Here is a 24,572-nt window from a genome sequence, read left to right on the forward strand (position 1 = left end):
CAGGAAAACATCTTTCACACGTCCTTATTAAAGAAGGCTGAGAGGAGGACGTTGCGTTCTGAGGCACATAAGCTGGACATTCGTCCCACCGCCATCTTTTAAATATCAGAGCATAAACTTCGTCTCCTCTGCAGACCAGTTTCTGCTCTGCCATGTTGAATGGTATAAACTTTCACTATGACGCGACGCACATGCAGAACGGACTTAAACTTTCCGATAGGGAATTTAATCAGATGCAGGCGTTTACACAGATATTATTCTACTACTTAACGGATTATTTACAGGTTTACCCACCTCAATCAATTGGATAGAAATTGTATTCCGAATCGCATCAATCAGGCTAGACTATTTCAATTGAGGTGTTTACATGGACGTTTTCTATTCCAGTTGAGCTATTATTCAGATTATTAGGCTGCATGTAAACGTGGCTACTGAATGATCCACAAAATGGTGTTAGAGGAGCATCTGTACATTAAGCACACAATAATGTAAAGTAGTGTAGAAATATTCTGCCCAGTTTTGTTTGTTTTTATCAAGGTGTTAAAATTTGAGACACATCATTATAATATGGTGATAAAGGAATGTAAAGTGTATATGTACAGAAACTGCTTTATTTGAGGCCATATACAGACACCAATGAGAGGCAGATGCTTTCCCTGACACAATGACCTTAATTCCCCAGCAAAAAAAAAAAGCTCAGACAGTGTCTGAGAGCCATGCACCCTCTGCTGGATGACTGAATGCTCTAAAGTATTAACCTTCCCCATCTTGGAGGTAAGGCCTCCAAACAGAATCAACTGAGCATCTAAAAATCAAACAACTGGATGTTTTTAACGGTTTAAAAGGCTGATGACGATGAGGACCGTCTCGGAAAATGCACTTCCAGAATTATTACTAAGTGTTAAAGCACAATGCAACACACCACATAATGCTCCACATGGACTTGTACAGCATTGCAGTGCAGTTTACATCTTTTTCTTTACATTTGAATAGAACCTCAATTCATGTGCGTATGATCAGTTTTTACACAACTCAAGCCAAGAAAATCAACAGAGTAAAATGTGTTAAAAGGTTACTCAAGACACTGCAGGTCAAGCTAACGAGCCGTTTTTGTCCATGGAGAAAAGCAAGTACACTTGTTAATATAATGAAAAGAACAGTATTTACAGCACATAAAATGAAGGGGTGAAAAGAAAAAAAAACCCTCACTAAAATGTACAGATTTAGTGTTTGCTACATTTACATAAATCTCACACCAAGTCTGTGCTGGATCTGAAGCCAGAAACGAGGGAAATATGTACACGTCTGATCTCAATTACATATTTGATCTTGCAAGATATTAAAATAATTTCCAGATTACATAAAAATCTGATATATACAAATTCAATAGACATTTGGCAGAACAACTGCAATCCGCACATGTTACTGACTGGTCTATTCATTTCTTTTTTAAATATCCTCTCCAACGCTTAATTCTATTCTGGACCGCTCTCTTCTTTAAATGAAACATTTTGGTCTTCGATTTTCATGCAAAGGGAATAGAAGGAACTTGAGTAACGACAAGCAAATCCCTCATTTGCCTCTGTTGACCGGGTCACCAATCAGTTCAGGGCAGCCCTCCTGACCCTTAGCGATGCGGTCACACTTCCGAAGCAGGTCATAGTTTATTTTGTTGGTGATGATGCTGTCTTGCTTGTAGTGTGGATGCTTGGCGACGAACTCCCTCATCCATTTGGCCATGGTCATCAGCTCACCTGGAGATAATCATCATTCAAAAAAGGGGGGAGTTAGTTTGGGAATCTCAAACTAGCTCTCAATGAAAGACAATAACCCATTATTTTGTGTATAAATTCTAGTGGTGTACTAAGACAGTGTCTAATCTTACAGGGCCAAATGTAATCTTGTAATGAGAACGTTTGGGGACAACCATAAGAAACTGGGCTTGCTTGAGATGAACCGCACCTCACACTGACTAGATTAACTAGTTGCAGTTGGGGGGAGGAGCCGAGATCAAAGCAGACAGTTTTATCAACAGCACCCCACGTGAGCTAGCAGCTCTTGAAAACTGCAATGTCTCGGTACTGCGAGATTACAATGGCTCATCCTTTTGCATGCAGCCTAATATCTGTTAATAATCTGAGTAATAGCTCAATCCGAATAGTCTAGTCATTCCTGTCCTGTTAATAAATTTCTGTCTCCGTCTCTCTCCCCCTTTATTTGGGCTCCTGAGCGACATGGTGACATGAGTCGCCACATGGAAGCTACTATAGCTGCTAGAGTTAACAGAACTCCATCTCCATTGGCTGATCTGCACAGTTTCGAACAACGTGGAGCTTCACGTTTTACAACGCTGTGCAAACCTCACCCTCATGAACTGACCCTCCTGATGATGCTGCACAAACTCGAGCCATCTTATTAACCATTGGTCCACCTGATTTCCCCCCCCGGTTTCTGTATTTTAATCTTCTTTCGGCTGCTCCCTTTAGAGGTCACCACAGCGGATCATCTGCCTCCATCTTGCCCTATCCATTGCCTCCTCTACTTTTACACCAACCATCTCCATGTCCACCTTCACTACATCCATAAACCTTCTCTGAGGTCTACCTCTTCTCCTTCTACCTGGCAGCTATATCTCCAACATTCTTTGACCAATATATCCACTATTCCTCCTCAACACATGTTCAAACCATCTCAACCTGGCCTCTCTGCCTTTATCTCCAAACTGCTCCACCTTCACTGTCCCTCTGATCTGCTCATTTCTAATCTTGTCCATCCTGGTCACTCCCAACGAAAATCTCAGCATCTTCATCTCCGCCACCTCCAGCTCAGCCTCCTGTCTTTTAGACAGAGCCACAGTCTCCAAACCATACATCATAGCAGGAAGCACTACTGTCTTGTAAACCTTCCCTTTCACTCTTGCTGCTATCCTTCTGTCACACATCAGCCCTGATATCCATCTCCACCCGCTCCATCCTGCCTGCACCCTCTTCTTCACCTCTTTTCTACACTGTCCATTGCTCTGGATGGTTGACCCAAGATATTTGAAGTCATCCACCATTATGACCTCTACTCCTTGCATCTTCACCTTTCCACCTGCCTCCCTCTCATTCACACACATGTATTCCTTCTTGTCTCTACTGACCTTCATTCCTCTCCTCTCCAGTGCAAACCTCCACCTTCTGTTTCTGTATTTTAATATTTTATATTAACGCTGTTTGCTATCCAGTGTGTTTCAGAGGATGATGAGTTTTGAGTCTTGGTCCCTCTCAGTGTGTTTCTTCCTCTCGCTCTTAGAGAGTTTTGCCTTGCCACTGTCGCCATCGGTGACACTCATGGGGGCTCGAATCCTGATTTTTCTGTAATGCTGCTTTGTGACAACAGCAGTCTATAAAAATAAACTTTGACTTGACTTGAATTTGAGGGTGGATTTTAGAAAAGCTGTAAGATTTTTTTTTTACCCCAATTCAACACTAAATGTTTAACAAAGTCCCAGCTGTGTGTTCTTGTTACAAAATCATATGTAGCCCCGTGACATTAGTGACTACCATGACAGTGAACAAAACCTATCCTGAGTTTGTGACTATTTGCATACCAGAAGCTCGCCTCTTTATGAGTTTCAGGTAGTTCAAGATGGTGCACCGTGTGTCTACGTCCACTTCTATGTTGTCCAGGTAGCAGTTCAGGATTGGAATGAGACCCTGGAAAACTCCCTCCTGAAGATATAATTAGTATTTTTATGTAAACAGGCAACATTTTTGAACAGTGAATATTCTCCTGTTCACTGCTTTCCTGCCTTATTTAGCTACTGAACTAGCTCTTCACAGCGACCTGTGAAAAAGAGGCGCACCTTGCCATTGATGATTGTGTCGATGCTCATCAGAGTGTACTCTTCACCGTCTCCATCACATTCCACTCCGTTTTGTGCTGCTGTGGAGGCCGAGTCAAAGACCAGATTGCAGCCTTGGAAGAAATTTACGCAAATACAGAGGACATCAGATTTACGAGGCAGGCAAGCTGTGCCATTCTTGCTTGTTTGTGAGGTTTTAATGTTTTACCAACAACAATTTATATTAATGACTAACTGGGTAGAACGAAAAGTTGAATGAAGTGAATAACAATTAAACGTGAGCGGGTGAGAATCTTCCTTTACCTTTGAAGATGTCCTTCCGGAAATAAAACATTCCTTCTTGCACAGCATTTCGCTTCTGGGCAACCTTCATGTTGTCATCAACCTAAGTCAATAATTATTCAAGCACATGACTTAATTCAGCTTCTCATTGAGAGAGACTTGGAAAGGTAGCACAAATTTAAAAGGCAATTTTTGCAATAAAAAACAAACTATGAATTAAACAAACCTTTGACAGGGGAATAAGGAAGTCCAACTTGTAGGACAGGATCACTCTGGTAAGGAGGACGATAAACACAACATACGCAGAGTTCTCGAAATCGGTTAGTTGAACCTGCGTGACAGAATGTATACATTACACACACACACACACACACACACACACACACACACACACACACACACACACACACGGCTTCCAATTATTTTACAATTCACCATGAGTTCATAGTAATCATGTTTATGTTATTCTATCTGGAATTTATAGAAGAGCAGATGCCAATGCTGATATGTCAACATTAACATATAAAATACATACATACATACATACATACATACATATATATATGTATACATACATATATATATATATATATATATATATATATATATATATATATATATATATACACACACACACACAAACTACATCTACCTAGATTGGTATTACAAAGAAATAATATTTGCAAAATGAATAAAATGCATATATTTTAAGAGTAGTAACTCAGCGTCACCTGGACATTCTGCTCTTCAATAAATACAAGTTTAAAATATCTGTCAAATTAGGAGTGGGCCATTTGGCAAAAATATTATCACAATACTTCAAGGCATTTTCAGGATACTTTATATGAATCACAAAACTTAGGTTAACTATGATAAGTTCAAATGGACAAAATAAACCCTGTAGTGCCACATAAGTACTACTGCTACTTTATTAAAGTACTACTACTTTATTATTACTACTACTAATAATAATAATTATTATTATTATCCCTACAATTACAAAGATGTCCATTCAGTGTTCTACAAACTGTATGGGCTAAATTAAACAGGCTTGATTATGCTCACTTTGTAATGAGGCATGTAGTTAGTCAGTGTTCTTTAAGTACTAAGAATATCTACAATATGCCCAGAAAAAAATATTTTGCCATATTTTATCACAATGACAATAAAATACCATAATAATGCTTAGCCCTCGGAACATCTGCCAATAATGATATGATTCTTCTATTGTGCATCACAAACTAATATATAATCCAAGTTTAAAGTTAAAAATGCACAGAAATAGACATTCACTTGAGAACGCATTAACTCAACACCATCTGCAGTGGCTGCACCATGTAGCATCCAACAGAGGGCAGCACTGGTTGTGCTTAAACCTCTGGTTCTCAGTGCTGGTCCTGGAGCACCATAGCATTCCAGGCTCTAACACACTAGTACACCTCAGAAAGGGCTTTTTAACTGGTTCTTTGGTTGGTTTAGGTGTCCTGGGAACAAGGAAACGCTACACTGAACCAGACAGTGGATTCATTAAGACCAGAACTCAGAACTACTGGCTTTTGCAACTGCACTGGGTCTAAATTTATAGCGCAACTAAGGTCATCTAGTAATACACAATTAATTTGCCATGATTATGTCCTTATTTTCAGAAAGTGATTGATTTTTTAAAATTCCATTTTAGGCATGTGAACTAGCGCTTTTTATATGCAGATCCCCAAAGAGTAATTACACCCTAAGGCAACTTTTGTTAATTAAAAACCGAAATATATTGCTTAGTAATGATAAGCTGACATCAGGCGTGTTAAAAATTCAACACTTCTTTTCAAACCATCAAAGTAACGTCACTACTGTGGCCCGTTCAGCCTCTGCAGCGCCCCCTCAGGCACGCATGGTGCATGTCAGTACTGGCCTACAGACCAGCATCACAAAACGCAAACCAAAGTTCCCACCCTGCTGACATGCACTGAACAAGTCAGTTTGACACATGAGAAGTAGGCGGCAGCGAGTTCAGTCAAACCAAGGCGTCACTCACTTACCTAATATAATTTAAAGGACAATTAATAGAGGTATAATTAACTGGTTCAGATGTACGCAGAGTCATTCAGAGCAGTTTGCTGTAAACGAATGCCCAGTCTCAGACCATCCTGCATTGCATAATTCTTGTTCTCCTTCAATCATACATGCCTATTTTGGAGGTCAATTTCTCTGACTTTTCAACATTTCTGTGTGATTAAGAGATCAGATGTGGTTAAGAGGTCAGTCATTGAGTGGTTTGGGGTAAAATGCTCCATTGTAGAGAATTGTTGGTGAGGAGGAACCCGACATCTGTTGAGTTTTAGAGACTGAGAAGTCTCCAAAAGCTCCCTCACAATAGTTATGAATACAATGCCTGATACCTGCAACACTGACAGCTGTGTGATATGCTTTTGTTTTACAACACACTTAAAACAATCATGGGAGACAGATACAAGCAGGCCAATCCAAGGAGAAAACAGTCCACCAAATAAAATATCTTTCCCCCAGATTTACCATTACCAGCATTTTATATAAAAACTCAAAGACACGTGCAAGTTTACTGGTGGTTTCGGACAGTAAATAAAACGGTTATATTTGTGTTGTAGTCATGCAGCGTGTCCCATTTCAGGGGCTGCGCCCTTCGGAGGCTGCATTTAAAGGGCGATTACATCACAGTGGTGTGACTAGGCTGTCCCTTTTCAAAGGCTCTTTCATATGTGCCTGAGAAATGTGTTCTTTTCCATGGCAACGAAGGATTTCTCGGGTGTATCCTTCGTCAGCCAACATATCCCGAGGTTCACGGGGAGGATTCGAGAACATGGCGGCATTAACAGAGAAGCGAACAGCGGCTGAAGAGACGCTTTAAAATATAAGTATTGGGTTTAAACTGATGCGAATGGCTAATGATACAAATTAAAACAAAACAAACAAACAAAATCCACAATCTCATCGTTAGCCAGTGGGGAAGCATCTCCAGCTCTAATAAAGGAAAAAAAAAGAACAACTAAAATCAAAGTTTCTGGCTCCGTCTTTAAAGAACTTAACAGGAGCAGCGTTTTGTGATGCAGTGGTGACACTGGAAACGGCAGTGCTGTGACGCAAACAGAAAATCCGCCATAGACCAGACCATCTCATTTTGGTTCAGGCTTTGCGGGTCTAAGCAGGAACCAGGCCCTGAATTGGGAGACAACGATGGTGACCCCTGGTTTCCATCACGACCACTGTAATAAACAGTGTTTATGAGTCGGAAAGTTTCTCTATAATGAAATATTCCATATCAAGAGACTAAGACCATATTCTGGAGGTTCTGACTGGACAATGGAATAATGCCATCAACTGTAGTTACACTCACCTCCATTGGACGGAACTCCACTCTCCATCCTATGTCGGAGTTCGGAGGAGGTGGCTTGAACCGCATGGTCTGCCAGTTGGTTGACTGTATATTCTGTCCATAAGAGCAACATCGGAAAATTAAATCAAATCAAATGCAATAATGAACACCATCATGAATGAACTGCAATGTGGTAAAAGTGCATTAGGAAGGAAAATAACATTAAAATTATGACCAATTATACTTTAAATACCTCAAAGTGGTCAGACTCATTCTCATCGTCCAAATGAATCTTCTCCTCAAAGAGCGACAGTGGGTCCCGAATGAACAGGTGCGCAATGTGCTGGGCAAGCAAATTGTCAATCCCTGCAGGAATATGAGCAAAATGAGTAATATGACTTCATTAGTATGACCACAGTTTACTTCTGACTAACAATCAGGGCTTGTCAGATTTTGATTCATCACTAGCTACCTTTCCATCCAAAGCATTTTCTGTGGAACACAGTTCAATAAGCTTTTAGGTGTAGGTTATTGAAATGGAAATTCTTAGTAATATTTTGTAAATGTCGACAAAACGTTTCCACTTAACCATTTTGGATACCTAGAATGCTAGGACAACCTACACTGGAAACATTTTTACACCCTTCGAGAAAATGATTGCTTTTATACATAAATTTAGTGGCATGTGACAGATTTTCCTCTTGGGTTTAATTATAAAAACAATGCAGTGGAGAGAGAGCTGGACTGAGTATTATATGAGAGCATTTTCAAAAGGAATGCTGCCATTTCTCAGAGAGATGACCAGAGCCAAGAGCTCAAACTGCTCCATGTGGCAGAGAAATGTAATTTACCTTGTAACGATTCAATTAGTAATTAAAAAAAGAAAAGAAAATAACCAAAATGTCCTAAATCAGTAGGATATGAGCAAGTCAGGGAAGCTACAGGCAAACAAATTGCAACAAACACAGAATTAGAGATGCAAAGGTATTTTTATAAAAGTATTTTTTTAAATCAATAAACCAAAACTTGTTACACAAGTTTTTTCAAGAAATGACAATTAAACAAACTAATTTATTGCTTAAAGTGAGTTTGACGCAACAAAACTGCTGGGCAGCTTAACTCGCAAATATCTGGCATTTTAATTGTAACACCAGCAAGTCTGCACAGAAAGTGGATGGAAACATCAACTGTAAAGCTATAATACCATCAACCCTTCACCTGCATCAAGGAGCTGCTTGTAGATCTCCTCATCTTTCGTCAGCTCTATATCGTTGTACTTCTCGCCACAACAAGAGAGGTAGCTGTCAATTGAGTCATATCTGGACTTGTGGATCCTGAATTTGTTGTTTTTCAGTGGCTGAAAAGCAAACAGGCAGCGAGAATACTTTACTGACTGTTTTTAATGCACAGAGAAAACATCGGCCAGGCACAACTTGTAAAGGCATGCCTCGCGTTTCTACACAGCTCTTAAAGGCTGCTCACCTCCAGGCCCCTCTCCTCGCGAGTCCTGTCGTCCACAGAGGCCGAGATCACACCCCAACGACAGTCGATATCCGATACGTAGCCACGATAAAAGGGTGAGGCAGCGCTGAGGGCCATCTGCACATATTTAAACACATTTTAATGGAACAGATCAGCCTAATAAAGCTAATGTTACCCAATGATGAGCTAAATCTGTAACAGTCATAATATACTTGCATACTTTTTTGTCGTTGTGTAGTTTATTTTTTTATATAGTTTATTTATTGAGATAATAATATCATTTTAAAAAATTAATTTTCATTCAAAGTGCTTTACAAATGAATATCAGTAAAACACTTGAAACTGAGAAAATAACAGCTCAATTACAAATATTTCTAGGCAAATGCAAAACAAATAAGCATGTTTTTAATCTGGATTTAAGCACACTTATGAAGCTTCTATTCCTAATATTCACTGAAATGCTATCTCAGAGTTTAGGAGCTGTAAAAGAAAACAATCCATTACAACTAATGCCGGCCTTACACCAAACAACTTTTCAAGCGATTTTACAGTTGCAGACAAATTTCCAAAGTTGGCATAAAATCAAAGTCTTGCTAGAGTTGCATTGTGCTCATGTCATCTTGATCGTTTAGTTATCTCTATAAAAAGAGGCAAATCTCCACTAAAAATGTAAGTTATAATATTTCTAGTGTGTACTTTTTGGAATTTTTTTTGGTTTGGTTTTTAATGGTTTAGTACATAACGCCCAATTAACAACACTGAATCACTGCATGTTTTGTTGATGTGTAAATCTTTATATTGAATAATAAAAAAAAAGTTTCTGCACATTTTGCAGGTTAATTAAAGCCTAAAGATAAGATTCTGAGTGATGATCTGCCAGAACATTCAGTTCTACAGTGAACTGGGCTGAGCCCCAAATCTTTACACACCTAGTCAAGGGTCTTTCTATTTGTGCCACTATAGAGTAGAAGGAAAAGGTTTCGCTGCTTGCAAATTTCCACCAGGTGCATGACAGGAAATAATCTCAAAAATGCAGTTGCAGTCTTGCAAATAGTGACCCTGCAAGTTCCATCCAAGTCTTTGCAAAATCATAGTCTGTGACTAAAAACTGTGACTGTCTTTAGGCGTGAGTGTCAGAGCTTAGTCTTTTAAAAGTCTTTTCAAAGTCTTCTAGTGTATGGTTACCATAAGCTGTAAGAGATCTTAGGATTTTGCAGTAATACTGACTGAAGTGGTCTGGAGCGGCTACAACGCTTCGACAGATCAGTAAGACATTGTCAGAGCTCAGGTGCATCTTAAGAGCTTTAAAGGTCACAAGCAAGACCTTATTGTATTGAGACAGAACTTAACAGGAAGTCGGCGTAAACTGAATAAAACTGGAGTCAAATGTCAAAATCTTTTCCAGGTAAGCCCAAATTATAAACTAGATGGAGGAGATCTCTACACTAACATTCATCAAATACACTCTTAGATGTTCTAAAGTGCCCATTGTGGAGTTTAATGTTGTACATAAAGCCTGTTATTGAAGCTGTAAAGGCTACAGTTATTAAAAGAACAGCCCATATGTGGAAAATAAGCTCCAAAAACAGCCTGTTTTGAATGTATTGTTTCAGTGATGTCACAAAAAAAATCATGTACATCCCTACTTTTTAGTACATGTGCTAGAAGAGAAGAAATGCTGGGAAAACAAACCGCTTTGACTGTTACAAACAAATCGATCAACATCGACAGTCTTACTCACCACAATGGGACAGAACGTGGCTAACTGGTCGTAGAGGTATCGTGCCTCGCTGATGCTGCAAGCCTGGAATGTGACCTATGATAACAGCAGAGCAGTGCGCAATCATTCACACCGCAAAAGAGTAAACTTTAAAGGGGAATTTCATCAATTTTCTTATCAAGACTGCTGCAATATTCAATAGTTGCATTGTAAACAGTCATTTAGAGTGGTTTGAGAAAATGAACAACTCTAATTTCTTTACAGTGGTGGTGACAGGAAGCAGGGGTTTCAATGTATACAATGCAAATACAGCTATTTTATATAGACATATATTGTATGTGTGTGTGTGTGTGTGTGTATTATATATATATATATATATATATATATATATATATATATATATATATATATATATATATATATATATATAAAATACACACACACAGATAGCGATATAGAGAGAGAGAGACAGACAGAAGGATAGAGAGAGAAAAATCATTGAAATTTCTCTTTAATATGAAAACAGATCTATGATGCTTCCTTGGAGAAACAGCAGCAGAGACATCCCACATCCCTACCTGCAGACAACAGTTGCCCATTCCAAAGCCCATGGCGTCCATGTAGATGTGGTCAGGGAGAGCCGCACGTGCCGCCTCTCCATCGTCTTCAGGAAACACCTCCACAAACGGAGACGGAGTGTTCTTGTCTTTAAAGACTATAAAAGAAAGATACTAAGTGAAGATGCAGTACAATGGCTCAAGCAGCATTTCACATACTTGTTGAAAGAATATTGAAAGAATACCTGAATACTTGTTCTAGCTGGCCTTTAAAACAATATTTACCACCTGTAATTAACCAAAATTCTGAAGGAGCAGATAGAAAAATGCAGGCCCTCCCACTTTGCCACTTTTTCTAGAGTCTACTTTCACTTTTGCGCATGAGTGAAGGGAATTCCATTCATCCACTGGATCACGCATTCACTTTGGTTTACATAACACCAGGTTCTGCAGAAATCTGGATGTCAGCCGTTTTATTCTCGTTTTTGACCACATACGATTCTATGGTTTCTCCAGTAAATTCTGCTAATGTGCTGAAGTGAGCTAAAGTACAGAAAGAAAAATAATGTGGTACAGAGCAACATACAGGACGATTCAAAAAGATTCATCTGATTTCAAAGCGCCGTATTTTAACAACTGTGAGGCACCGAGGAACCAATCACAAGCCAACTGAAATAGGGGGTCATAGAGTTTCTGGCTGTCTGGCTGGAAGATGGCCCTTCAGTCTGTGAGGAGATGCGACCCCTGAGCAGAAAGCATTCTGCGTTCTCCAGTGAATCCATCATAACTGTGCAGTGAAGCTCCAACACCTCAGAGTGCTCTTTGTTGGCTCCACAGCACTGGATGATCTCCGAAATCGCACTGAAAGAGCCGTGAGTGCAGCGACACAGACATGCACAATCCGTTATGGGATGAATTTGACTATGGCGTTGATGTTGTCCATACAGCTGGAGGTTCATACTGAGCACTTGTAAAAGTACAGAAACATTATGCTCATTTAAAACATTTACAGTTTACTGCATTGATCTGTAATGATTTACAAGTGACATTAGTTTCTATGAACTACTGAAACTACAGAAAGCTAAAAAAAATGACACGGGAACTGGTAGTGCTGGAAGTCTAAGCGACTTATCAGCCAGTACAGGCCTTCTGGCAGACAGAAACACAAATGACGGTCACTTTGCTTCATGCACTGCATTTAAAGTGCCATGGAGTTGCTACTCAAACAGTAATTTGAGCTGCCTCAGCGTCATCAGCATCTCAAATGAACAGAGTACGCATTACATTCGTCTCAGCTTTCAAAGAACTATGTTCCATCTTCTCATGTAAAAACAGATGACAGACTTTATCAAACAAAGACCATTTGCTACTCAGTCCTGCCACTTTTAACAGGAATTCATGCAATGGAATGTGTTTCAAAGGGAGGGGTTACTTACTTGGTACATTGATTGCCACCTTTTCTCCCCTTCTGTGACGAATATTTCTCGTCAAAGTGCTGAAAGACATGGAAAAATTAACTCATTGGAAGCGGACGCAAAAACAAGTGGCTATATCGGCTGCTTTATCTACACAATTTATAACGTTGCCATGTTGAACTGATATGAAAAGAGCGTTGTTTCTACGCTCATTGTCCACTTTATCAGCTCCACTTACTCTATAGGGTCACTTTGTAGTTCTACAGTTACAGACTGTAGTCCATCTGTTTCTCTGATACTTTGTTACCCCCTTTTACCCTGTTCTTCAGTGGTCAGGACCCCCATGGACCCTCACAGGCCACATTTGGGCAGTGGATCATTCTCAGTAACACCTCAGTGTCACTGCTTGACTGAGAATAGTCCACCAACCAAAAATATCCAGCTTACAGTGTAATGTGAGCAATGATGAAGGACTACAGAATGACCAACACAAACTGCAGCAGCAGATGAGCTATCGTGTCCAACTTTACATCATCAAGGTGGACTGACAAGGTAGGAATGTCTAATAGAGTGGACAGTGAGTGGACACATTTATTACATTTATATCAAACTTTTAGATGACTGAGACAAAGTGACTTAAATACTTAAATACTAATTTTTCTTAGAATACATGCATCATGTTTTGGAATTAACTCTAATAGAGCATTATATAAGTAGTACATATTTTTATGTTTGAGGTCAAATATCAGAATTTGTATCAGGAATGCAAAAAAGTGAGATTGGTGCATCTGAGCTAAACACAGAACTCAAAATGTCCATTTTGGTCAGGAATTATATTTGCCATCCTCATCAAGTTCAATTATAATATCACATGACCTCTTTTGAGGACACAGTGCATTAGTTACACTGACATTTCAACGTGTTGCTTGCTGAAAAATGTTGGTGGCTGCTGGGATACGCCCGCGCCCATCCTTCAGAGCTTTGTGCAGTAAAGTCTGTGGGGATGCGACTGGGCTCCTCTTAATCCCCTTTCATTTTAAATGCCTCACAGAGCTCACCCTTACACAAACAACCTCACAGCGCTGTCTCAAAGGCCACTCCCTTCCTATCAGCCACTCCATAAAACTGCTGCTCACAGTAAACCTGCAGAGAACTCCTCTGAATCCACAGCAGACAGAGCTGAAAACACAGCCGTGTAGTCAAATTCACACCTGAAACGGGGGTGCCTGTTGATGGCCTCGTCAGGGAAGAAGAGGGACTTGGACACTCCTTTTTCAACAGGAGTCGGCTTGAATTCCGGCTTCGTGAAGCCTGGGCAGCCCAATCTGAAACACACGTTTTAAAAATGGTTATTTGCACAGAAGTCAGTTTGAACAAGTTTCCATCCAAAGGATTTTTCTTTTTGTAAAAAATAGTTTAACCCTTCAAAAATTGTTGATGTAGGCTTTGGAAACGGAAACTGATAGTAATATTTTACAAATGCTGACCAAGCTTCTTTCCATGAAACTTCAGCAACAATGTTTATTGATATCTAATGCTGCAAAAACCTACAGTGGAAAAATATTAAATGTATGTGTAAATGCAGTGTCATGTGACAGATTTCCCTCAAGTGCAAACACAAACAAACCCAAACAGCATGGTGAAGTACGGCTGGACTGTGGAGGAAACAAAAGCTTTTTTAAAATGAATGTTATCACTTTTGCTCTTACAGGGAAAGATGACCATAAAAGACTTCAGCCTTTCTGAACAGAAAAAGCTCCATCAAAAAAGTTCATCTTCTCACTTGCTGGTCAGCGCCCAGCAGACATTTCCAATCAAGTAATTTTATACCACTGCTGTTGGAAGAAAACCTCTCCTCTCCAAAATATACATTACTTCTAATGTAAGCCAATGGAGCCAGACTTTTTTCTCTTTTTTTCGGTCAATTAATCATGAAATTTATAAGCAATATAAAGGAAAACAGGTATTTTCACATTCTGTCAAAAACTGAAAAATGCAGATGTAGGTAGAATCCATCTCTGACCCTCCAAATGTGGTTTGAGTGCACCGATTATAAACCAATAGCAAGGTGGTCAATTGAAATCCAAGCATGATCCAATTACTAAAAATGCATGTCAATGCCAGGTGTAAAAGTCAGTTTGATAGAAAGGGGCTGCTGGGTAGCAAAAAAAAAAAAAAAAAAAAAAAAAGCTTTAATGCATTTTCATTTTGACGCTTGCAGTTTGCAAAAGTCAACAGAAACATAGGCTGTTCACACCAAAGTTACTTTCTTAGCACATGTCAAGTTTCATGTATATCTATTGTTGCATATCACTCAAACAAGGCCATCAGGATGCAAGGGTGAATATTAACTCAGGATTAATACTGCAGCACCTAAAGGGCAGCAGCAGATCAGACGCTTTGAGAAGCCTATATGTGACATTTTTTTGACAAAGCAGTGGTTTTTAAACATCTGAAAGATTTGGGATCTGCTGAGTGATGGCATCACAACAAGAGGACAAAATGTGTGGGGAACGGCATCATTCTCAGAGTAAGACTATTCTGCAAAGCAAAATGGCAATACTGGAGGCGGAATAGTCAGAAATATGTAAGTGTGTTTTCCACATCATAAAAATAGTGAATTTTACTGAGGTGTTTTTGCAGCTACTTTTTCATATATATGGGCTGAGAGTGACTGGTATGTTTTAAAACCAACTTAATTTACATACATTACACCAAACTCGTATTTTTAATTTAAATAAATAAATAAATAAATAAAATAAATAAAAAGGAGGACAATGAGTTTTTCCCCAGATAACAACCTAAACAAAAACAGTTGTCATTTGAAAAACTGAGATGGTGTTAGTGCTTCAGAACGAAGGGAACAAACTGCATTTTTAATCACCATTTCTAATTTTCATTATCAGTAAAATAATAGTAAAGAAGAGTCTTTAAGTTTGACATTTTGTTGGAGGCATTTATTCTTCTGTCACAACATTTAGCCGTTTTTGTCTTTTGGCCAAAAACCTAAAATAATACCATTTTTGACCAACCTTACTTAACCTATTAAGTTCCAAACCAACAAAAATGAGCAAATAAATAAATGAGTAAATAAAGTGTCCCCAAACTTTTGGCTTGCACATGTGCCACCATGAAGGCAAAAGGCTCTATGTTACCTGGGGAATGACGTAATGGTGCAGAGTGTTTCGTTCTCATTAAGTACTGAGGAGGCCTCCCTCCTCCGCTTGCCCATGTTGTCCTCCACCGTGTTAAACTCGGACATTGTCCCCCCGTAGGGCTGGCCTGGAGTGCCCTCAATCATGTAGCTTCCATACTCTGGCCTCCACAGTGTCGGATGGCTACAAGACAGATAAGGAAAACATTTTTGGCAAACGACAAGCATGAAAGAATGCAAATCAGCTTGGGCTTATTTGAATTTGGAAGCCTGCCACACGCTTGCCTCCACTCAGGTGGAACAAACCAAATAAGAAACGAGACAAAACAAAATCAAGTACCAAATGTGAAAGCACTCAGATCAGCCAAGGTATCATGTGGGCAGGGAGGGACATGCTGTGTTTGTGCATTAAAAACAGACAAAGGTATGCTGAATTAAAGCTGATTAATGATTATATGAAACTGATCAATCAAGTAGGGCAGGGGTATTTAATTGAAATTCAATAAGGTCCAGCTAAAGAAAATACCCTCATGCAAAGGTCCAGAACATAATGCCTAACTTGCATTATGATTGATTCAGTGATCTATACTGTTCACTGAAGTGGCCTAGTAGTTACAGTTAAGTCCATAAATATTTGGACAGAGACAACATTTTTCTAATTTTGGTTCTGTACTATACCACAATTAATTTTGAACAAAACGATTCAGATGCAGTTGAAGTTCAAACTTTCAGCTTTAATTCAGTGGGCTGAAGAAAATGACTGTATAAAATCTGAGGAACTAAAGCATTTTTTAAAAAACACAATCCCTTCATTTCAGGGGCTCAAAAGTAAGTGGACAAATTAAATAATTGTAAATAAAATGTTCATTTCTAATACTTGGTTGAAAACCCTTTGTTGGCAATGACTGCCTGAAGTCTTGAACTCATGGACATCACCAGACGCTGTGTTTCCTCCTTTTTAATGCTCTGCCAGGCCTTTACTGCAGTGATTTTCAGTTGCTGTTTGTTTGTGGGCCTCTGTCTGAGGTTTAGTCTTTAACAAATGAAATGCATGCTCAATTGGGTTGAGATCAGGTGACTGACTTGGCCATTCAAGAATATTCCACTTCTTTGCTTTAATAAACTCCTGGGTTGCTTTGGCTTTATGTTTTGGGTCATTGTCCATCTATATTATGAAATGCCGACCAATCAGTTTGGCTGCATTTGGCTGGATACAGTATATCTACGAATACCTCAGAATTCATCCAGCTGCTTCTGTCCTGTGTCACATCATCAATAAACACTAGTGACCCAGTGCCACTGGCAGCCATGCATGCCCAAGCCATCACACTGCCTCCGCCGTGTTTTACAGATGATGTGGTATGCTTTGGATCATGAGCTGTACCACGCCCTCGCCATACTTTTTTCTTTCCATCACTCTGGTAGAGGTTGATCTTGGTTTCATCTGTCCAAAGAATGTTCTTTCAGAAGTGTGCTGGCTTTTTTAGATGTTTTTTTAGCAAAGTCGAATCTAGCATTTTTACTCTTGAGGCTTATGAGTGGCTTGCACCGTGCAATGAACCCTCTATATTTACTTTCATGCAGTCTTCTCTTTATGGTAGATTTGGATATTGATATGCCTGCCTCCTGGAGAGTGTTGTTCACTTGGATGGCTGTTGTGAAGGGGCTTCTCTTCACCATGGAAATTATTCTGCGACCATCCACCACTGTTGTCTTCTGTGGGTGTCCAGGTCTTTTTGCATTGATGAGTTCACCAGTGCTTGCTTTCTTTCTCAGGATGTACCAAACTGTAGATTTTGCCACTCCTAATATTGTAGCAATTTCTCGGAAGGGTTTTTTTCTGTTTTCTCAGCTTAAGGATGGCTTGTTTCACCTGAACACCTCAAATCAACTCCAGGCCTTTTATCTGCTTAATTGAGAATGACATAACGAAGGAATTGCCCACACCTGCCCATGAAATAGCCTTTGAGTCAACTGTCCAATTACTTTCGGTCCCTTTAAAAACAGGGTGGCACATGTTAAGGAGCTGAAACTCCTAAACGCTTCATCCAATTATAATGTGGATACCCTCAAATGAAAGCTGAAAGTCTGGACTTTATCCCCATGTCCATTATATAACTATAACTTGAATGTTTCAGTAAACAGGTAAAAAAACAATTTGTGTCAGTGTCCAAATATATATGGACCTAACTGTATATCAACATATGGTCTAGGATTCTTGGTTTTCACCCAGGCAGACCGGCTTTTACTCCGGGTATGGGAAGTTGTTTGTGGGGCAGTCATGGGCTGGAGGTTAGGGAACCAGCCTTGTGACCGAAATGTCAATGGTTCGATCCCCAGAGCAGACAGTACATGACTGAGGTGTTCTTAAGCAAGGCACCTAACCCCCAACAAAATTAAATAATTCTAAATAGTTTATTTGTTATAGGTCCAAGTCCGCATAGGACAGGGTCTGGGTCCAGATTTGGACCGCGGTCCATCTATTAGTGACCTCTGAAGTAGGGTTTCATAAAACTCGCTAGCCATGTTTCTTTTCCTATCACCTGCTTTCGAAATTGATCTTGGAATAAAAACACATCAGTACGGATATAAGCTCATCATTTCAAGTCAGTACACACAAACAGGCTGGTGAGGAAAGTGAGTATACGGCATATGTATGCCCACCTACACCGCCGGTGTGTGGGAGTGTAGGGGAGGAACAGTGCGTTTGTTGCGTGCTCTTCAGTATGTGCAGCAGTGAGGCAGTAATGAGGAATGCTATTGCTTTCCCATTCTCCCAGTATGCAGTGCTGTTTCCCTTGAACCAGGGACAGCTACACGTGTGAAGGCCATTCAGAACAGCCTTGTACAAACACAGTCCCGCTTTCCTCACTCAGTTTTATAGTGTCATATTCCAAACAACGATTACATAAATGCACATGTTTCTTTGACAAATGGCAAGAAACAAAGCTTGTAACTGTAGGAGTTTATGCCATTATGAAATATAAAAGGCACCTGATTATTCTCAGTAAAGGTTGGATGCATTTACAAGGCAGGACAAGTCAGTGGGTCTCATTCACCAACACCTTCCTAAGGTTTTGCTTAAATGTGTTATTGAGAAAGGCCCCAAGAAAAGCCATATATGCTCTTGAGGGTAGATTCTCTTCTTACCCATAAATAAATCCCAAACTAAAAAAAAAAAAAAAAAAAGAAAAAAGAAAAACACTACTGGATGTCAGAATCTTTGTAAAACTGCATAAAAGGATTTTAGGAAGAAATGAAGAGGGGTTGGTAAATGAGGCCCAGTGTTATCGTCTACCGCTGAGTGAAGAGCATATCACCTTCCTCATTGTGTTGAACTGTGGCAAATACTTCCAGTACTTGGATAAATCGTAATTAACGTTTTATAAACATGCCTCCATGACAACACACTGTAGCTACTCACTTGGGGTTGATCTTTTCACCTTTTTCCTGAAGCGTCTCCAAAACCTCTTTTCCATTCAGAACCAGGTGCACTTTTTCATGCTTGTCATCCAGTTCCACCAGCATGTACTCCACCTGCAAAAGTATTAAAAGGGTAATTAGACTTGTTTTTTTAACCCTTGGGTGGAGTTGATGTTTTTGTTTCTCAGTGGTCTAGTTTTTAATGTTTTTTTTAAATCAATACAGCCAAAACAATTTATGTAAAAATACCAGATGTTTAAAATATCACAAGTGTCCAGCGTAGGATTTAGCAGCTGTAGCCAGTCAGCAGCCTGTCTATGTTGTACACAGACACATAGGAGAACAGAGCGAAGGACACAGCACCTCCACACTTTTACTCCCCGTGGGTTCAGCCCAACACCATGTGTAATATAAGTGTGTGGGGGGTGAATAGAGTGAAGGCACTGAAATTGGGTTCCTTTATATGTTCTTCACAGAAAATCAAAAAGACCAAGAATCTGAGGTTAATAATAATACTAAAAAAAATCACAGCATTTTTTTTCTTTTGGTAAAGATTGAAAATGGGTCCCACAGACCTTTAACTTCTAACGACTAAAATATAAACACAGTCATTTAGAGTGGTTTAATTTGAAATGCTTCTTTGTAGAGAAACTAGAACAGAGCCAGAACTGTTCACAGTGGTGGTGACAGGAACCAGACATCTGAAGAGTTTACAGCCTCTACAAGCTCCAAACATTTAACTGTTTTTAATATGCTGCCTGATGGCTGAGACATTGTTTTACGATCATTTTGAGAAGTTTTGGATCCAACATTTAATTTCTGGGCAAAATAGTTCCAAAAGAAAACTTTGTTTACTACTGTGTTACCACTATCACATAAAAACCCAGAAGGCATATATTTGTGTTGCAGTCATGGCGACCCCTATTTCCCACCACCACCACTGTAAACACATCTGAATCACTTCACACCAAACCACTCTGAATGGCAGTTGTTTACATCTCAATGTCTCAATTATGCAGAAACTTAAAAATGTGGAATAGCCCTTTAAGATTCATTGAGGTAAATGGTGAACGTGGACTGCAGATTGACTGGGTTAATAATACACTAACACTGTCATGATTACAACCTGTATATCACTGGAGTCTCTTAATCTCATTTAGCAACAATTTAATTTAATCCTATACAGGACAATGTAACAGTAACTACAGGCCTCAAACTAAAACCACTTTAAAGCATTAACATCTGTTTTTCTAGCCTGTGTAATCAGTGCACCTCAGTCGCTCTGTTAACAAACTCGCTGCCAAAAAATCTTTCACTTCATGCAGCTCGCCGCCATTCTGAGATTCAGTCTTTCCATGACAAAACGTGACACCATCACAGCCCCTTTCATTCGCCAGTCCTCATCTTTGATCCTAACAACACTGAGTCCGCTGTCTGACCGAGGGATTACTCCAAAACAAACAGCATTCCGGCCCGCTGAAAATCGGCCAGAGCTGTTAAGAGACTGAAGTTGCACAGCGAAGTGTAGACAATGCAAAAGAGCAGCTGTAACGCCATCTCGTCCACAGCTAAGCGTCCAAAAGAGCTCCTTATAACGTTACAATACAGCCTAATGGTTTGATATGAATACGCTGTTCCAGAGAAACTTATTGACTCAGATTTCTCCAAGGTAACAGGAAACAGTGGTTGTGATGACACAAATACAGCTATTTATACATACACCAGAGAACCTACATGTAGTCTTCAGAGTTATATATGTGGCGATGATGATGACAAAACGGTGCTACATCTGACAAAGTGTGTTTTCTTTGTGTACTACGTTGCCCTGCATGCAGTGTATCTGTAGCCATTTTATGTAATAACTTTCTGTGAGGGCGCTTTTAGACACATTAACCAATTCAGACGTCTGGTTCCCATCACCACCACTGCAAACAACTCTTGTTGAGTTACTCTGGAACGGATCTTTTCACACCAAACCACTCTGCAAGATCTTAAGGACATTTTGTGTGTGTGTGTATATATATACATATATATATTTATTAGACATATATTATACATATATTATACACACATACATATAAACACACACACACAATTTTCATTATTTATATATATATTTATATCAATGGAAAATATTAAAAACATGTACCAATGTTTACATACATCATCAAACTAGACAGATAGATGAGTTTGGTATTTAGAACCATGCTTAAATGGTTCTTTGCATGGTGAAACGGTTCTTGACTGATGGAGAATGTGTTGCATATGGTTCTATACAGAATCTTATTTGAAAATGGTTCTCTTTAGCACTAATCAGAGGTATAAAGTTGATGAGCCACACCATGAAGGTATGGGAAAGAGTTGTTGAAGCAAGGCTAAGGTGAGAGGTTCAGATCAGTGAGCAGCAGTTTGGTTTCATGCCCAGAAAAAGTACCACAGATGCAATTTTTTGCGTTGAGAGTGTTGGTAGAGAAGTACAAAGAAGGTCAGAAGGAGCTACATTGTGTCTTTGTGGATCTAGAGAAGGCATATGATAGGGTGCCAAGAGAGGAACTGTGGTACTGTATGAGGAAGTCAGGTGTAGCTGAAAAGTACGTTAGGGTGGTGCAGGACATGTATGAGGATAGTGAGACAGTGGTGAGGTGTGCAGGAGTGACAAATGGTTTCAAGGTGAAGGTAGGGTTACATCAGGGATCAGCTTTGAGCCCCTTCTTGTTTGCAATGGTGATGGACAGGTTGACAGATGAGGTCAGGCAGGAGGCTCCATGGACCATGATGTTTGCAGATGACATTGTAATATGTGGTGAGAGTGGAGAGCACGTGGAAGAGAATCTGGAGAGGTGGAGGTTTGCACTGGAGAGGAGAGGAATGAAGGTCAGTAGAGACAAGACGGAATACATGTGTGTGAATGAGAGGGAGGCAGATGGAAAGGTCAAGATGCAAGGAGTAGAGGTCATAAGGGTGGATGACTTCAAATATCTTGGGTCAACCATCCAGAGCAATGGACAGTGTAGAAAAAAAGGTGAAGAAGAGGGTGCAGGCAGGATGGAGTGGGTGGAGACGGATGTCAGGGCTGATGTGTGACAAGATAGCAGCAAGAGTGAAAGGGAAGCTTTTACAAGACAGTAGTGCGTCCTGCTATGATGTATGGTTTGGAGACTGTGGCTCTGTCTAAAAGACAGGAGGCTGAGCTGGAGGTGGCGGAGATGAAGATGCTGAGATTTTCGTTGGGAGTGACCAGGATGGACAAGATTAGAAATGAGCAGATCAGAGGGACAGTGAAGGTGGAGCAGTTTGGAGATAAAGGCAGAGAGGCCAGGTTGAGATGGTTTGGACATGTGTTGAGGAATAGTGGATATATTGGTCAAAGAATGTTGGAGATATAGCTGCCAGGTAGAAGGAGAAGAGGTAGACCTCAGAGAAGGTTTATGGATGTAGTGAAGGTGGACATGGAGATGGTTGGTGCGAAAGTAGAGGAGGCAATGGATAGGGCAAGATGGAGGCAGATGATCTGCTGTGGCGACCCCTAAAGGGAGCAGCCGAAAGAAGAAGAAGTTCTCTTTAGCGCCAAAAAGGGTTCTTTTACAGCAGCAGAACCCTTTTTGGTGCTATACAGAACCATTTAAAAAAAGACAACACCTTCTCACATAAATGAGAATAACTTATTTCACCATGCAAAAAACTTTAAGCATAACATGGTCATACATATATATATATATATAAAGTATATATAAACACTTTATAAATATATATATATATATATATATATATATAAATTCTTTTGAAGAACTTTTGAAGAACCATCTTTTCTGAGTGTGTAGCTAGACAGAAAGGCAGGCAGGCGGGCAGACAGTTGAATGAAATTTCAGGTTTTCCATGATGTAGCCCTTTAACAGTGCATGGTGTTAACAGCAATATTACATACAAGCCTGCCTGCGGGGCATAACTATTAAAATGTGACCAAGACGAGTAAACAGTTGTACAGTAGCTTTACAACAGCGCTAAAAATACACTGCGCTGGTCTGAGCCCAGCATCAGCTCGGCCTGATCGAGTTTGCTTAAGTGGCAAATTGAGAACAAAAGCGTTAATGTTAATAAGTCACGATATACAGTAAGTCTAAACTGTTACAGTGTTGTAAAAGGCTTGTTTAACAGCGCTGGGCTGAGCCATGCACCTGCTCACAGCTCCTGACCGAGAGGTTAGCCGCAAAGCTAACCATGCTTCCCTTTATTCTTCTCTCCCCTCTTCTGAAAGAACAACACACAACTTCATTTCAGAATTGCATCACGGTGCAACTTGCAGGGGGACTTCACCGCTTTTCCGAAAATTCTAAATAATAAAGCTGCTGAGACGTAAACGGAGTCGTTCGGGGTGTTTTGGTGTGAAACGCTCTGTTCTAGAGAAACTTGCCGAGTCAAAACCGTTCACAGTGGCGGTGATAGGAACCAGACGTCCACCTCTAAAAGCTCCCTCACAGAAAGTTAAATTCCATGAAATGTTATGAATTCTCACTGCTTAATGTCGGAGTCGTTGTTTTATGCTAAAGTTTGGCTTAAAGTGTATTTAATCCGGAGGGGTATATTAGACGAAGGGTGTTGTGGGCCCAAAACCCGTAACCTATTATTTCAGGTTTTTTGACGTCATCATCATCATCATCATCATATATAAAGACTACACACTCGTGTGTAGGTTCACTTGTGGTTTTGGACAGTAAATAAAATGCCTATATGTGTGCTGTAGTCATGTCGACCTCCTGGTTCCCATCACCACCACTGTAAAGAAATCTGAGTCTACAATCACAACTTCACCACTCTAAATGGCTGTTTACTCCTCAATGACGTATACAAAAAAAATTAATTGGTGGAATTGCCTTTTAAGGAGCACGAGTAACGGGGATGGGATTAAGTTAGGTCAAGTGCGAGGCTCGTAGTTGGCTTCCTCTTCGAATTTTTCCGTTCCACCTTAAATGGTGCAGCGGTTACATTCAGGCGCCTCCGTCGTCAGAACGGAACTGCTGCACCATTTTAAGGTGGAACGGCGAAATTTAACCAAGAAGCAGATGAAAGTTAGGTCAAACGCTCTCACCTCATCGCCCCATTTCAGCACGTCCTTCTGCCGGTCCTTCACTTTGTTGTAGATGTTGAGGAACTGCAGGATGCCGTGTTTCCTGACGTGGTCTGCATACTTCTTGGTCTCTGCCCAGTTCAGCGGCGACCCTTGAGAGAGCAAGCCCATAACAGCTAGCACAAACTGACCGCGCCGCTCGTTCACTTATCGGCTAGCTAACTAACTCAGGGCCACTTAACGCTATTTTCCCCTGAATTAACGGCCTCGGCTTACACTGAGCT

At 40.0% G+C, this 24,572-nt stretch overlaps 1 protein-coding gene across 1 annotated transcript; it reads right to left on the reverse strand.

Moving 5' to 3' along the window:
- Positions 1–593: 593 nt before the first annotated feature.
- On the reverse strand, positions 594–24,459 carry gclc (glutamate-cysteine ligase, catalytic subunit). Its single transcript, XM_017694148.2, has 16 exons — positions 24,310–24,459; positions 19,225–19,337; positions 15,802–15,984; positions 13,858–13,971; positions 12,668–12,726; positions 11,253–11,389; positions 10,696–10,770; positions 8,955–9,071; positions 8,691–8,829; positions 7,726–7,838; positions 7,494–7,586; positions 4,356–4,460; positions 4,151–4,232; positions 3,848–3,960; positions 3,593–3,713; positions 594–1,754 (listed from the first exon to the last, which is right to left on the reverse strand). The coding sequence occupies exons 1-16, from the start codon at positions 24,457–24,459 to the stop codon at positions 1,573–1,575; spliced, it is 1,896 nt and encodes a 631-aa protein (XP_017549637.1). The 3' UTR covers positions 594–1,572.
- Positions 24,460–24,572: the final 113 nt, after the last annotated feature.

The sequence above is a fragment of the Pygocentrus nattereri genome, chromosome 5, assembly GCF_015220715.1.
Source record: "Pygocentrus nattereri isolate fPygNat1 chromosome 5, fPygNat1.pri, whole genome shotgun sequence".
NCBI classification, from domain to species: domain Eukaryota; kingdom Metazoa; phylum Chordata; class Actinopteri; order Characiformes; family Serrasalmidae; genus Pygocentrus; species Pygocentrus nattereri.

Bases quoted from the DNA above. Each gene is read 5' to 3' on its own strand.
- gclc (XM_017694148.2), bottom strand. From the start codon at position 24,459: ATGGGCTTGCTCTCTCAAGGGTCGCCGCTGAACTGGGCAGAGACCAAG. The intron at 12,727-13,857 runs GTGTGAATTTGA...CATGTCTTTCAG, and splicing joins AACAGGCACCCCCGTTTCAG to CACTTTGACGAGAAATATTC. The intron at 10,771-11,252 runs GTAGGGATGTGG...CTGTTATCATAG, and splicing joins TGGGCAACTGTTGTCTGCAG to GTCACATTCCAGGCTTGCAG.